Below are 14,916 nucleotides of genomic sequence, written 5' to 3'. Positions count from 1 at the left end.
TTCTATGATTCAAATAGCCAAAGGAATTCTTTCTCGAGGTTTAATTTGAATGCATGTAAACTTTATGGGGAAAATCAAGGGAGGTAAGAGATTTATTAAAAAAATGATCATAATAATTAAGAGAGTAGCCTATATATAATGTATATAAACTTTATTAATTAGCCTATTATTATTATTATTATATACATTTATTGTAGCAATACACAGTCTAGCAGGCTGTTTTTACAAATGTTCAGTCTTTTGAACAATGAATTTTAGTAGGTAGCTTATTCATTATTCATTAAGTCATTAGTCCTCATATCCCAAACCTATGCATTTCTTTCTGAACACAAAAGTCGATTTTTTTGAAGAACATTCGGTTCAATTAACATTTAACTCCATTAAAATAGACATTTTAAAATTTATTTTTTGTTAAAGAAAGCCATACTGGTTTAGAATGGCATGAGGAAGAAAAGGGCAAAATGTTCATTTTCTTTTCTGAAAAAGTTGGATTCTCTGATTCTTTATCCTAAATATAGTTTATCATATAAAAAACATGTTATTTTAAATAGCGCATAATGCATTATTCCTGCTGCATTTAAAATAATTAAACAAAGCAACTGTGAATTTGTATTTAGAAAATGCGCCATTAGTCCAAGAATTCAAGGGCCTCGTAAGTTCCAGTGACTAAATGCAGTTCAACTAACTGTCTGTGGGGGGCAGCAATTACAGACACAATTTACAAGTGAGGTCTTTTCTAATGTTCAGTTATGTTCAGAAATAGTATGCAGTTATGTATCTATTCTGCATATTGAATGAATGTAATTTCATGAGACTGAAATAAATGAGCTGTAGCCTTCATGTCATATCATTTTTTTCTCTCTCGATTAAATACGTACAAGATCCTGTTTTGTGTTATGAATCCATTACAATGTTATATTGCAGTGTACTGCTCATTAAAAGAAAACAAGCAATATATTTGAAGTCATTGCCTTTATTATATCCAGCACTATCAGAACTATAAATATCGTTTTAAAATTCAAAACAAAGGTTTACATAATGAATATCAGAGCTGATATACCAGAGGGAGGGTTGACATGAACACAATTGCAGATAGAACTGAAATGACAAAGTTCAAATGAAATGGAAGATTTGTCTTTATTCAAGACTCCTCTTTCTCATCCCCATGTGTGATAATGTAACAAAGTGATTTATAGTCAATATTCCCAGCCACGTCAATTGGAGCGACTGCAAAAGCCTGGTCAACCTGAAATAGAATCAAGTAGATTAGACCAAAGCCTAAGTGATTCTTCTAAAAGTACACATTCTTATCACAGCACCTCATTACATAGGCTATTAAAATCCTGTTTGTTTGTGATGGCAGTATAAAGTTGGGTATCTATTGATTCTTTTATTCAATAAATATTTTTAAATGCAAATATTAACCTCTTCTGCTGTGAATTTATCAGCTTGGTTCATTAGCAGCCTCTTAAACCTGAAACAAAATGACACCAAATACATCAATTGTCAAACATCAAAAAAACACAGTAAAATACAGTAATGTTGTTGTGTTTTTGTTTTTATACACTTACTCGTCCTTATTGACAACTCCTGTAGCGTTTGGGTCGAAGAGTTTAAAAGCAGCAAGGATGGTTTCCTCTGGGTCTGTGCCTGTTTTGGAGGAATATTACAAAGTTATAATAAATCCTCTGTTCTTTAAGACGTATATTGTCTTATTCATCAAGGCCTTGAAAAGATCTTGAAAGTTTAGCCGTCATACCATTGAGCTTTTCTCCGAATAGAGTGAGAAAGACAGTAAAGTTGATGGGCCCTTTCCCCTCTGCTAACATTGACTCCAGCTCTTCGTCACTCACATTCAGCTTCCCTGCACAAACAAAGAACTCAATGCTTATCTAAAAAGCTGTTACTTATATGATGTTTTGCATGTAAGATGACAGTATTCTGAAACTCTGCAGCGAATGCATTTTATACCCAGTTGTCCATAAGTTTCCTTCAAGTCAGATTTGTTAATAACTCCATCCCGATTCTGATCTATGCAGCCAAATGCCTAAAGAGAAGCACATAATGTATGTCACATTTGTACTAGATTATTTGTTATATTGAAGCAATCTAGAATGATATCAACTTATATGCCCTATAGCTTTTTATCATATGTGGCTATTTATCATATCACATTTTCACAGTACGCATTGTTTCAAAAGAACATAACAGAAAATCATGATGTTAATGATTATAATACCGTCATGCCTTAGTTGCATTTAGCAGATTAGAGCTGGGCAATGATATAATTACATTTTGCAATGATATAAATAATCAGGCAGTTGAGATTTGTTATAGATTTACACGAGTGGCATGTCAATTTATGAGTCATGAGTCAATATTGTCACAAAATATAAACTAATGCACAGCTTATATATGTTGGATATATATGTATATACACGTCAATCTGTGCATTAATATAGTTTGACGATATAAATAATCACAGAGCAGAGGTTTGATATATATATATATATCAAACCTCTGCTCTGTGATTATTATATCGTATATATATATATATATATATATATATATATATATATATATATATATATATATTGTTTTACGTGATTTTAGTAAAGTTGAATATACTTACATCCAACATATATGGTGATGTTGAGGGTTATGTAACCTGTAATGTTTTGTTCAGTTTGGTTTTCATATAATATAAAGACTGACCTCTTTAAACTCCTGTATTTGTGATTGCTCAAACATGGAGAAGACATTAGAAGAGCCTCTTTGAGCAATTTTCCCCCTCTTAGATGCAGCTTTCTTACTAGCCTGTGAGTAAGAAAGACAGAAAAATTAAACAAAATGTTCAAGAAAATGTTTATGCTTTTATTGGCTAAATTTTCTCATATTTAATAACAAAATTAAAAGAAGAGTTAGTTCAAGGAGTTAGTGTAGTGCTTCTATATACCCTATAAATCCTTCCTATTTTAAATTCACAATAATTGTCTTTATATTCAAAAGCCATGTCCACTTACCATGTTCACTGTCTGCTTTGCTCTGTGTTTGTGCTCCTGGGTCAGGGGTGTTGCTCAGAGAGTCTTTATGTATGAGGACTCTTATCATTCGTCTCTCTAAAAAAGGTCTGCGCTGCTTCTGTTAGTCCCCTACATGGGCTCCCAGAGCCTCCTAAAAACAGGAGCCATGATAACAGCACAAGTACTTAGATTCCAGCAGGGAACGAGGACGTGGGGACGAGGAGGGGAGAGTAAATAATGGAGATTTTAAGGGGTGAAATTGATGGATGGATGGATGGATGCAATGAAACTGAGTGAATGTGAATGGAATTAAGGAACAAAGGCCTATATGAGTCTGAGTGGCAGACTGGCCATACAAATGTTACATATTGAAACCAAATTAGGGCAGCCCATGACCTGGAGAACTACAAAGGTTCCATATCAATATAGTGTCCTTGAACAAAGCTCTGGGACACACACAGTCCCTGTGACTGAAATATTGAATTGGGTACAGTGTGTGAGGAAAACTGTTTATAGACTATTTGACAGTAGTGTGCATGGGAAGTTGTTTTTAAACTGTACTCTTTATACCAGTTTTTTTTTTAAAGTCCCATGTTAGAATTAGAGCTAGAAATGCCAGAATGGTGAATTAATCAGTCTTCGGAGTTCACAGGGACTTTGGCTAAATATATTGACTATGCCTTACTGCGGAGTAGTTCCTCATTTACTGTGGGGACTGCGAATGAGGAACCCTGCAATTCCACATCACCCACCACATCAGAGTCAAATCATGTCATGCTCGCCACGACAGAGCCTCTTCACGTCATGGCCACCACACCAGAGTCTCCCAATATGCTCCGGCCACGGAGGCCATCCCTGACCTCATTGTGCCCCATGCCACGGCCATGGATGCCAGCCACGCCTGCTCTGTAACAGTCAGGAAGGACTCCCATGTTTCTGTTCCCTCGTGGCCTCCTGATAGTCTCCAGTAGTCTGCTGCTCTGCCATGGCCTACGGATATCTGGTGGTCTTCTGCTTTGGTGAGGAGGTCCACTCCTCCGCAAGCTCCACCCTGGCTGTCCCCATCACTGCCGGCTCTACCATGGCCACCTGAACCACCATGGCTTTGTCCAAGCCATGCACTGCTCCACGGCCCAGATCCGCCAGTGCTCCACTATACAGGCCTGCCACTGCTCCACGGCCCAGGTCCACCATTGCTTCACCGCCCAGGTCTGCCATTGCCCTACAGTCCAGGTCTACCACTGCACCACAATCCTCATTTCCATGGCCCAGGCCAGCCACTGCTTCACGGCACAGGTCCACTATTGCTCTATGCTCAAGGCCCGCCACTGCTCCATGGTCCAGGCCTGGCCCTCCAACCCTCCCCCTGTCTGTCATGTCAAGTTTAGGTTCTGTTTCATGCTCGTGGTTCATGCCTTTTATTTTGTAGTAATGGTACCTTTGTTTCCTGGTTTGTCATGTGATTCCCTTGCCCTCATGTGATCTTGTCATGTGCTTCCCTTAGTTCATGTGTTAGCTGTGTCCCAGTTCAGGGGCTGCATCCTCCGAAGGCCATAGTGAAGGCAGATTGCGTCACAGCAGCGCGATGAAGGCTGTCCCAAATCGAAGGATCCTTCTTATTGCGGTCTACCGTCTGTGTTGCCAAGTCCGAGGTTTTCCATTGGAATTGGGCTACTTTTAAGTTGTTTTGCCGCAGGTAAACATTTTTCCACGGGTTGATTTCCAACCCCGTAAGTACGACTTTGATGCTCCAACACCCTCAAAACATCCCTCATACTCACAAATCCTGTGGATAATTCGGCCGCCCAATGGAGTAGAGCCGCTGGGCTTTTTGGGCTAGTTTTGTTGTACAGACCTGGTAACCCTGCCTACCTTTCCCTGGGCTGCGAAGGTGGAACGAGGAACCAGCAGCAGCCAAGAGAAAACGAGACCGAGAGGAGGTGAGCTCAGGGAGGACATAAAGTTTCAGAGAGAGACAGAAAAGAAGAGATCAAAGGAGAGCAGGGAGAGAAAGGACATATTGTTTTCTTTTCTTGATTGGTAGAGAAATAAACTTTTGGTTATGTGAATTAAAATTTGTAAATTAAACAATCGTATACATAATTTTTATGATTTGTAAATTAAACAAAAAATAATTCCTGTGTTTCGTTTATTTTTGTAATGCAAGTTATAACTTGTAAATGTAATAAAGAAATTATTCTGTAGCCTACATTTATTTTTGTCATGTCAATTAATTTGTAAATGATACAAAATAAATTGTTCTATAGCCTACATTTTTACTTACAGTACTTTTTACAACTATTTACAAGATAAGTTACGTTTAAAATAAGAAAAAAAATACAAATTTAAATTAACAGTATTGTCACGGTGTTGTGCAGGTAGAAGAAGATGGCTGAGTCAAAAGCTCCAAATCAAACAGTTTTACTGATCAAACTCACAGGTACAGACAGGCAGGCAGAATGACGGGCAGAAACACACACTAAACACATCCATATAACTTTAACAACCGACCAGGACACACTGAACAGAAGCAAACTAAATACAAGCATGAATCAAACATAACAAGGTGAAAACAGGTGACACTGATGATGATAACGAGGGACAGGCTGGTAAGTGAGGGAGTGAGTTCAGGTGTGGAGACAAGAAGGATTCTGGGAAGTGTAGTGAAGATGACTAAGACAGACAGGTGCAGACCAAGACTGTGACAAGTATACACAAAACTGACTGGAAGAAAATCTGTAGACTTTTATTGAGTTGAGCAGGAGATCCTGGATGGGCTGCACAATAGAAATGCTGGTAAGCCCTCTGCCAGCAGGACATCATCTGGGATCAGTGCATATTTCAGCTGTCCACTAACAGGTTTGCAGGGCTGACTCAGGTGTGGGCTGCCTGTCACTAAGATGTTCTCAGAGAGAGGGAAGAATAAATTAAATTAACTCACATCCTCAAAAATATTTTAACATGAAAAACCGTTCTATGTGCTAAACTCTGCAGGACAGAGGCCCTCCAGGACCGATGTTGCTTATCCCTGATCTTTAAGACATATTTTTAGTGTTTCTATTATATATTGTTCATATTTTTTTAAATAATATCTCATATCAAAATCTAATACCCATGTGTAAAAAGTATTTTTTCATAAAAAGTACAATATTTGCCTCTATCTGAGATGAGTTGAATAACAATCTCAAGTAGGCAGGCCTACTTCAAATTTATACTTTAATCCAGAGTGAATGTATGTTATTACATGCCACCACTGGTTATTTGGAAAAAGACACTAAAAAAATGAATTGTCACATTAACAGATTGTTGCAAGCTCTGTCCCGTGAGTTGTTCAATGGGACGGTCTGGTTTTGTCGCCTAGCAATCGTGACAGTCGTTGCGGCACATTAACATTTGTAACATTTGTACTGGACTTTATATAAAACTTCATATAAGCTATATATATATATGTTATAACTGCTATAATCTAAAAATGTTCACCAGGGTCAATTTATGTACATAATAAAGTCTAAAGAGTAAACTAGCCTATGTAAAATCACATACTGTTAACATATAAGTCAACATTTGAACCTTTATTATATTTATTTATTTAATTTTTTTTTCATTTTTTTTTCATTAGATACATTAGATTACTCGATAATTTAAACGTGTAATCTGGCAATTTCGTCTCCGGCACGCAATGAATTCTGGGGTAGGCAAGGCTGTGACGGATCCTTCTGATGTATCCTGCGTTAACGGGAAAAGAATGACGCATTTGCAAGACGCATTTTGAAGGAGCCTTCAAAGAACCTTCGAATTGGGACAGCCTTCATCGCACCATAATGACGCAATCGGCTATACTTTCCCCTTTAAACGAGTCTCGGTGCGTCCCATGAAGGCTGCATTGGCCGTGCACTTCGAAGGATGCGGCCTTCAAAGGATGCAGCCCCTGAATTGGGACACAGATCATGTGTTATGTTCATGTTTCATATATTGCTACACTATTGATAATTGACTTTTTTTTGCCACAAAATTTCCCCAAAATTTTGCCAATGTGACCAACCCTAAAAGATTAATCCATTAAAGCTAGGGTAGGCAATTTCAGACAGGCTGGCAATAGCAAGCTATCTTTGAAAGCATAAGATCCCAGAGCGTCTCTAAAGCCATGCCTCCTTCAAAACACATGAACGCTCACAGCAGATTCTGCAAAGTATCGCAAGATGGGAGATGTTGTTAAATTACCTCATGTCTTAAAGCACATAAAATTACAATAATAACAAATGTAAATAACTTAAAGAGCTCTAGTTGTACCACTTGACTGCTGCAGATTCATTTCGGTGTTGATAGTGTTGCAAGAGAAACACATAAATCTGAGACATGAACAGCTCTGGGTAGAACATCACGGGTTACCACCTCATAATTCCGGTTACGAAATGGCGTGAATGCCGCATAAGCAGTGGTGGAAAGAGTACTGAAAAAACATGCTCAAGTAAAAGTACAATTACATTTCAAAAAATGTAGTGTGAGTAGAGTAAAAAGTACTTGAGTAAGAGTAAAAAAGTAGCTTATTTAAAAGTACTCATGAGTAGTGAGTAGTGAGTACTGAGCTGCGGATTCTACCCCTTATAATAAACACTGTGCACTACAATTTATAAATTTAAAAAAATTGCACATACTGTAATTCACATTATATTTTGTTCTTTGTCAGAAAGATTGAAGAATATCTATCATCCGTCTTTTTAAAATGCATCAAATCAGTACACTCATCACCATTTAAATCATATTATTTGGGGAAAAAAGCATTTAAAATTAGGCGAAAGGCCACTGGGCCTGAGCATGCTATTGTTGCACATAAAATATCAATATTCATAACTGTGCAAAGAATTAAAAAACCTTTAGAAACTCAAATGATAGTTCAGCATCACACACCACGAGATGGGTTAAATCGAGAGATTAAAAAATACCCAATTTCTCTCCAAAACGGTACCAATGATAGTGTTTTGATAAATGAAAATCACTAATATTATCAGATTACTTCACCTAATGCACTGAAAAAGGCTAAGATAGTGAGCTAACACTAATTACACACTTTAATTCCATGCTATTAAATATGTTACAATTTAAATGTAAATGCATTGTTCTAGAAGGGTGGCATCATCCCTTACATTTTACACAGCTACATTTACTCACATTGTAATCCTGATAATATAATTTGTAAGGAAAATTGTGCATTAAATAGGGAAGTTATGTCCAGGAAACTTTTGCAAAAGAAACAAACAAACAAACAAACACACACACAAACACAAATGCATGTCTCATTGTAGTCTCGGCGAAGCTGTTTTATCAGCAGCATGCACACACAAAAAAACAAAAGTTGAACATGAAAAATGTTTTTGCGCATGTGCACTTGACAAATGAAGTCGGATTGTATAATGCATCAATCAAAAAACGTTGTTTATTAACGAGCTGTAGTCACGCACTGACAGAAATGCAGTTCAAGTTAACGCCATGGTTCATAGAGTGCACTGATTCTGAATCTGGCGGCATGGCGAGCGCGAGACGCGGCAGTGCACAGATCGTGACGCGCGTCTCTCCATAATGTGATTGTGAAGTACAGTAAATGGGAGCGGGAATTCACCGCGTATGAACTCGTCACGAAATACCCCCAACCTCAGACCAAATGCTAGGCCCTGTAGACAGGCCAGCCTATATAAATATCATATTAAGCAGAAATGTGAAATGTACCTTAGCATATTAGAGGAAGACGCTGATATCTGGATTGACTTGATGCGTGAAGAATGCACTTCCACAGCAGTCACGAACAGGAACAGCAGGAATAGGCGGTTAAAGTTTTCTATATGCTTAATTTGATTTGATGACAGTCACGAGACCGATTACTCGATCCAATCACGTTGATGGATAAAAATTAAATTAAATTAAAACAAGCATGTAACGAGTAACGACCACAAACAGAAGGAAAACAGCGGAGAAAAAGTACCGATACATCACTTAAAATGTAGGCCTACTCAAGTAAAAGTAAAATTACAAAATTTTTAAACTACTCAAAAAAGTACAATTTCTGAAAAAAAAAAAAACTACTTAATTACAGTAACGTGAGTATTTGTAATTCGTTACTTCACACCCCTGTGCATAAGCTCAATGTTTTGGTTGAGGAGGAACTGTAAAAGTCGGCTGATACGTGTGGCGCTTGGTGACTACAAATCTGCATAGCCTTACTGAAGCCTCTGATGACGTGTGATGTCTGCGCGATCGAGCAGGGTGCATGGAGGTATGCAAACACATAGGTTGACAGGCAGGGAGGTCATCCTATCATTGCATTCGGTCCAAATGCAATGATTGGACGAACATTTTTTGGTCCTGTGACTTCCAGGAAAGATATTTTAATATTTAGACCACTACTATTGTTGATTGCGATGAGGGTGTAAAGAGAGTGTTATTTTATGTGTTTGTGCTCAAGATTAATATCGGGGGTGATACAGTATGTTAGTGTGAAATTCGATATTATTAAAAAAATATTAACAATATATAATAGAAACACTACAGTATAACAAAAAAGTGCTTATAAAACTAATAGCCTACTTTAACAGTATTGTGGAAAATAAAACTGAAAATACAAAAGAGCACTGAATGAAATGGATACATCAACCAAACACCCAACTGAATAACTGCACAAAGATGAAGATGAAGTTTATTAAATGAGCAGTTTATAAAAACAAGACTTTTTTGAACATACGGCACAAATATAATAATTCAATACAGTCTGAGTACAGTCACTCATTGTAAATTACTATTGAGGTTTAATCTTTTAGAGATGGTAGAAGCACAAGTACCTTTAATTTCAAATTAATGTACATCTATACATTAATGCTACACAACAATACTTGGTGCTTGCCTATAGAGTGAAAAATGGGGCAGGACCTGCACAGTTGTACCAGGGTACAGGCCTTGTATAAGAGAGATTCTCACTTTTACTGTCTGTATCATCTTTAAAAGTTGATTTGATAAGAAGTTTCTGCAGTGAACTATAAATCTTTATGTTCTTGGCTATAAAAGGAGCTCTCAAGGTGGCTTTGCGTCACCAAACAAGCTTGACCAACTATTGATCTTTAAATATCAGATTCCATATCTTTATTTGGCTGATATAGTATTGCACCAACAGTAACATGCATTTCTCTGTAATTCCATATTACAATATAAAATATCCTATTGTCTGCGGGTTAGTGTTAAGCGTGTTGAGGGTCACTCGTTTTCACCAAACAACACTCATACTCCTCCAATGTTTTCCTTAGTAATTTTGCCTCATTTAACAATTTCCTTTGGGCACTTAACCCAGGGCAAGCAAAGTATTTTCCATATCAGTAGTGTGTGGTCTTCACAGATATCCAAGGTGACGAGTTAGCCACGGCAACAAGAAGGGCCTGCGGTCTAAATTGGCGTAGAAGGAGACAGGTGTTGGTATTTTTCTACAAAACAGGAGGAAACAGTCATTTGTTGCCTAAGTTACAGGGAGTCAGGAGTGGGAAAATTATGAATGAAACCCCCTTTCCTCAATAGAGTGTTTCAAAGGATCGCAATACTCTGTTTTTTTAAGTTAAAAGGCATAATGCAGTCATGATTCTGTAAGTTTAGTCATTACTTTATCATTGGGTCAGATAGCTTTAGTGGTGCAAGGAAAGCTGGCATTTTGATGGTACACCTCCAACGCCGGACAAGGAATTAGTAAACTGGAATGAAAATACTGAACAACATATTCAGGCTATACAAAACTATTTGGACTTTCGTGTTGAGACACTTGGATGATTAAAAATGGACCACACAAAGGAGCATTTGGTATGACTGACAATTGGAATATCCACAGACCATGAAGAATGTTGGGTAAGCTGATCGACGATTTACGTATATATTTTTCCATTTCATTCGAGCCATTTGCATTGAGCTGGAAGAACCGAGGAAAACCTACACCTTACGCGCATTTCTCTTTGAAATGATGCACCCATGAGGAAGACAAACCATGGACCTTCACACCATGAACAAGGTAAACTATCTTCCTAAAATGTATGTTTAAATCTCTTAATCTCTTTTGTTTTTTGTGGCCATCATTTATTGTCTAATTGGGCTATCATTGATAGTTGCTTTACCCACAATTTACTTTCAAAAATGTCCTTAACCAAAAATAAATCATACAAGTAGGTGTTTAATGTTCAATTTTTATATCTAAACATAAACCGATTCACATAATTTTAATGTCACAAAGTGGATATTTATTTATATACAAAGTAGCCCATATTGCCAGTGGTACTTTCCAAAATCCGATATTTTTTATTTTTATCTACACTTACTGTAATTGTACCTGGTTTCTGTCCAAGAAATTGCCGGAAGGTAGTGTTTATCAAAGCATGCTGCAATGTCCTGTGAATATCTGCTCACCTTTCGTTGATCCTCCCCCTCACGCCACAGTCGATTTCTTTGTTGCGAGATTGATCTTATGACTGTCATCCAATGGTTCATGACCTTGGACGAACTCCATGTGTGTGATGTGTCACTCTAGCTGCATCTTCAATACAGAGATTGATTACACAACACCGTTTTCAACTAAAAACGGGAAAACTTTGTATTCGTTTTGGCCATTAATTTACACAACAACGGCATTCTGGGTGCCTTAAAATGCAAACATTTGAAAACAGAAGTGTAAAAGTTTGAGTGAAAAGTGCAAGTTTTTGAAAACGATAGCATTATTATCTCCATGTAAACTACAAAAACACGAATTTGTGAAAACGGTCATGCACATGCGTATTACTTATTCAGTCTATAGGTGCGTAGTTATGTTGGAATTTATAAAAGTTTCTGATATGTTTGTTTTTAGGGGGTTGCCATTGTGGTGAAGAGTAGAGTTAGTGGTTAGGTTGAGAACTGCATGTTACTTTTTTTTTTAAATCAATGACTGTGTGCATTTCACACTCTCTTTGCTACTAATAGTACATGCAGGTGTGCTTGTACTATTGTTAACTTGCAGTTAATGGTAAAATATTGGAGTTAAAGGCACAGTATGTAAATTTAGTCGCTATATAGGTAACTTATTCAAAACAATAACAAAGGCGTAGCTTGATGACGTATAACATGACTCTACTTGTTGCACATTGCAATAAACTAGATCGATATTAGAATATCCTATTAATAAAAGTGTTGTCTGATTTACTTTTTGGGTACAAACATGTTACTCACAATTAATCAAGAAAATAAGAGATTCAAACAATAAGACTAACCATGTTAAGCTAAATAACAATGATTAGTTTTCTGTCAATAAAGGAATCCAAACTGTTGCTCACCTGTCTAATAATACAAATAATATATTAAAGCGTCTTTGGTGTTTACATGGTTTCTACGGAAATCAGGGGTAATGCGGATATGACATCATTGACATGTGACGCAATGACACTTTACACTGGTTAAAACAGCTGATATCTCTGGATTTAATCATTGTTGGAAACTTTTGGGATAAGGTAAGTACACAAGCCAACAAAATATATAAAATTGTTCTAATGGTTTTTGGATATTTTAATCAAAAAATCGTACATATTGTGACAACAATGTACTAAAAACTGAAAAGTGTTTTTCGCATACAGGATACGCAAAATAGCTGTATTCTGCTGCCAGGCCAGTAGTTGGCGATGTCACTTTGTAAAGACACGCTACGCACCTATAGATTGAACACGTAATACGCATGTGCATGACGTCACCATTTTCACAAATTCATGTTTTAGTAGTTTACACGGAGTGATAACAGTATCGGTTTCAAAAACTTAAACTTTGAAACACGTTTTCAAAAGTTTGCATTTTCAGGCTCCCAAAACGCAGTTGTCGTGCAAACGGCAAAAAGCGCATAAAAAGTTTTCCATTTATAGTTGAAAACTGTGTCATGTAAAAGGACTCTTAGTTTCAACTACACAACATATCTAAGTGGAATTATAGTTTAATTTTACAATTTAATATTATGTGGACTCAAATGGTTTGTACTGAAGTGGACTCAAACTATATTCATAAATATTTGTTTTTAAACTTTGGCTTAAGGCTATCGGTTCCCTCAAATGGTTTACCTTAATATTGCATTCAATGCAATATTATATCATTAAATGGAATGCCAATGAAACAGTTCAGTACAAAAACTGATAAATGATTAACTCTAACTACAGTTATCACACTCTCTCATAAAATGATTAAAATTTAACATACATTTTTCTGGAATAAGCCTAGACAACATACAGAAGCCATGGCTGTAAAAAATATTATTATGCTGATAGCTGTCTGTCTTTATTACTTTAGACTCAGGACAGGTTTGCCTATAGTAGCTGGTGTGTGGTGGGCGTTCTGGCACAATATGGCTGCCGTCGCATCATCCAGGTGGATGCTGCACATTGGTGTGTTGATTCCCCCTCCCATGTAAAGCACTTTGAGTACCCAGAAAAATGCTATATAAATGTAACAAATTATTATTATTATTATAGTAATGCTGTCGAAATTTGCAATGTGCATTTAATAACACAAAATCTGCTCCTACGTGATGATGCAATTCATCAGTTGTGCAACTTATAGTGTTATTTTATGTTGTGATTGATTATTATGATAAAGATTATTGTGTGGGGAATTTCTACGGTATTTTATAATATGAGTATGCTCAGTTCTTTAGCTAAACTATTTAAAGCATTTGAATCCAAAAATAGATGATAAATGTCCAAAAATAAAGTTTGTTTGCACTGATAAGCACCTCTCGCAATGTTAGTAGTATATTGTGACCGTAACTTGTGGGAGTTCAGGGGGTGTTTGACCACCTTTACGACCTCAGAGTACATGTATTTTAAGGTCTTGACACACATAATTGTTTAAGTGTGTGTGTGTGTGTGTGTGTGTGTGTGTGTGTGTGTGTGTGTGTGTGTGTGTGTGTGTGTGTGTGTGTGTGTGTGTGTGTGTGTGTGTGTGTGTGTGTGTGTGTGTGTGTGTGTGTGTGTGTGTGTGTGTGTGTGTGTTACTTTATGTAACTAACCCAAATATGAAGGCTTTATCTAACATAGACTAAAAAGCCAAAGTCATGTGGGTTTTAATATGGATCTTGCTTTGTCGCGCTGGAACAGAAAAAGGCTTTCCACAAACCATGGCAATAAAGTTCGATTTTGAGGCACATAGTTCTTTATACTGTAATTTTATCTTTCTATAATCACATTTATCTGAATTTTAACAGATTTGAATATAATCACGTTTTTTGTTTTGTTTTGTTTTTTACCCCATCTTACCACTTAGGCAACATTTAGAGGGCAATAAACTTTTAGATTTCTGGACTTTCCCTCAGATCACATTCCTGCAGACCTATTTCAGGATAAATGTTTGCCTTGTGCAAACTAAGTCATCTATATTTATCAAGGGTTTAAGTTCAGTAGCTATTTTTGAATTTAACCTAAATACCGGAAAAAAAATACTACTATTACTCTACATACGATAAATCAATATAATATAATATAATATAATATAATATAATATAATATAATATAATATAATATAATATAATATGGAAAATATGATATAGGTCAACATTTCTGCAAGCACAAATGTCTGTTATAGCACACATACAAAGAAGAAAACGTGCTTTAGTGCATCCCAGTGTAATGTAATTTCCTTTGATTATATATATAGGCCTATATATATATATATATATATGTGTGTGTGTGTGTGTGTGTGTGTGTGTGTGTGTGTGTGTGTGTGTGTGTGTGTGTGTGTGTGTGTGTGTGTGTGTGTGTGTGTGTGTGTGTGTGTGTGTGTGTGTGTGTGTGTGTGTGTGTAATAGAAAATGATTAATATGTTTTCTTTTATTTCATACATATTTATTTAAATTGTAGACATCAAA

At 36.5% G+C, this 14,916-nt stretch overlaps 1 protein-coding gene across 1 annotated transcript; it reads right to left on the bottom strand.

Moving 5' to 3' along the window:
- Window positions 1-957: 957 nt before the first annotated feature.
- On the bottom strand, window positions 958-3,172 carry myl7 (myosin, light chain 7, regulatory). The gene is made up of 7 exons (XM_077222793.1): window positions 3,024-3,172; window positions 2,716-2,817; window positions 1,972-2,047; window positions 1,760-1,864; window positions 1,572-1,650; window positions 1,426-1,474; window positions 958-1,246 (listed from the first exon to the last, which is right to left on the bottom strand). Exons 1-7 carry the CDS (start codon window positions 3,024-3,026, stop codon window positions 1,142-1,144), a joined length of 519 nt encoding a protein of 172 aa, XP_077078908.1. The 5' UTR covers window positions 3,027-3,172; the 3' UTR covers window positions 958-1,141.
- Between the last annotated feature and the right edge of the window lie 11,744 nt (window positions 3,173-14,916).

This window comes from Siphateles boraxobius, unplaced genomic scaffold (genome assembly GCF_051911475.1).
Source record: "Siphateles boraxobius isolate OS27281-9 unplaced genomic scaffold, OSU_SipBor_1 9, whole genome shotgun sequence".
Lineage (NCBI taxonomy): Eukaryota > Metazoa > Chordata > Actinopteri > Cypriniformes > Leuciscidae > Siphateles > Siphateles boraxobius.
This window is presented reverse-complemented; position numbering and strand designations above follow the sequence as displayed.

Excerpts from the sequence above, each read along its gene's own strand:
- myl7 (XM_077222793.1), bottom strand. Across the intron at positions 1,651-1,759 it reads ATTCGGAGAAAAGCTCAATG|GCACAGACCCAGAGGAAACC; the intron begins GTATGACGGCTA and ends CCTCCAAAACAG. Across the intron at positions 1,247-1,425 it reads ATAAATTCACAGCAGAAGAG|GTTGACCAGGCTTTTGCAGT; the intron begins GTTAATATTTGC and ends ATTCTATTTCAG.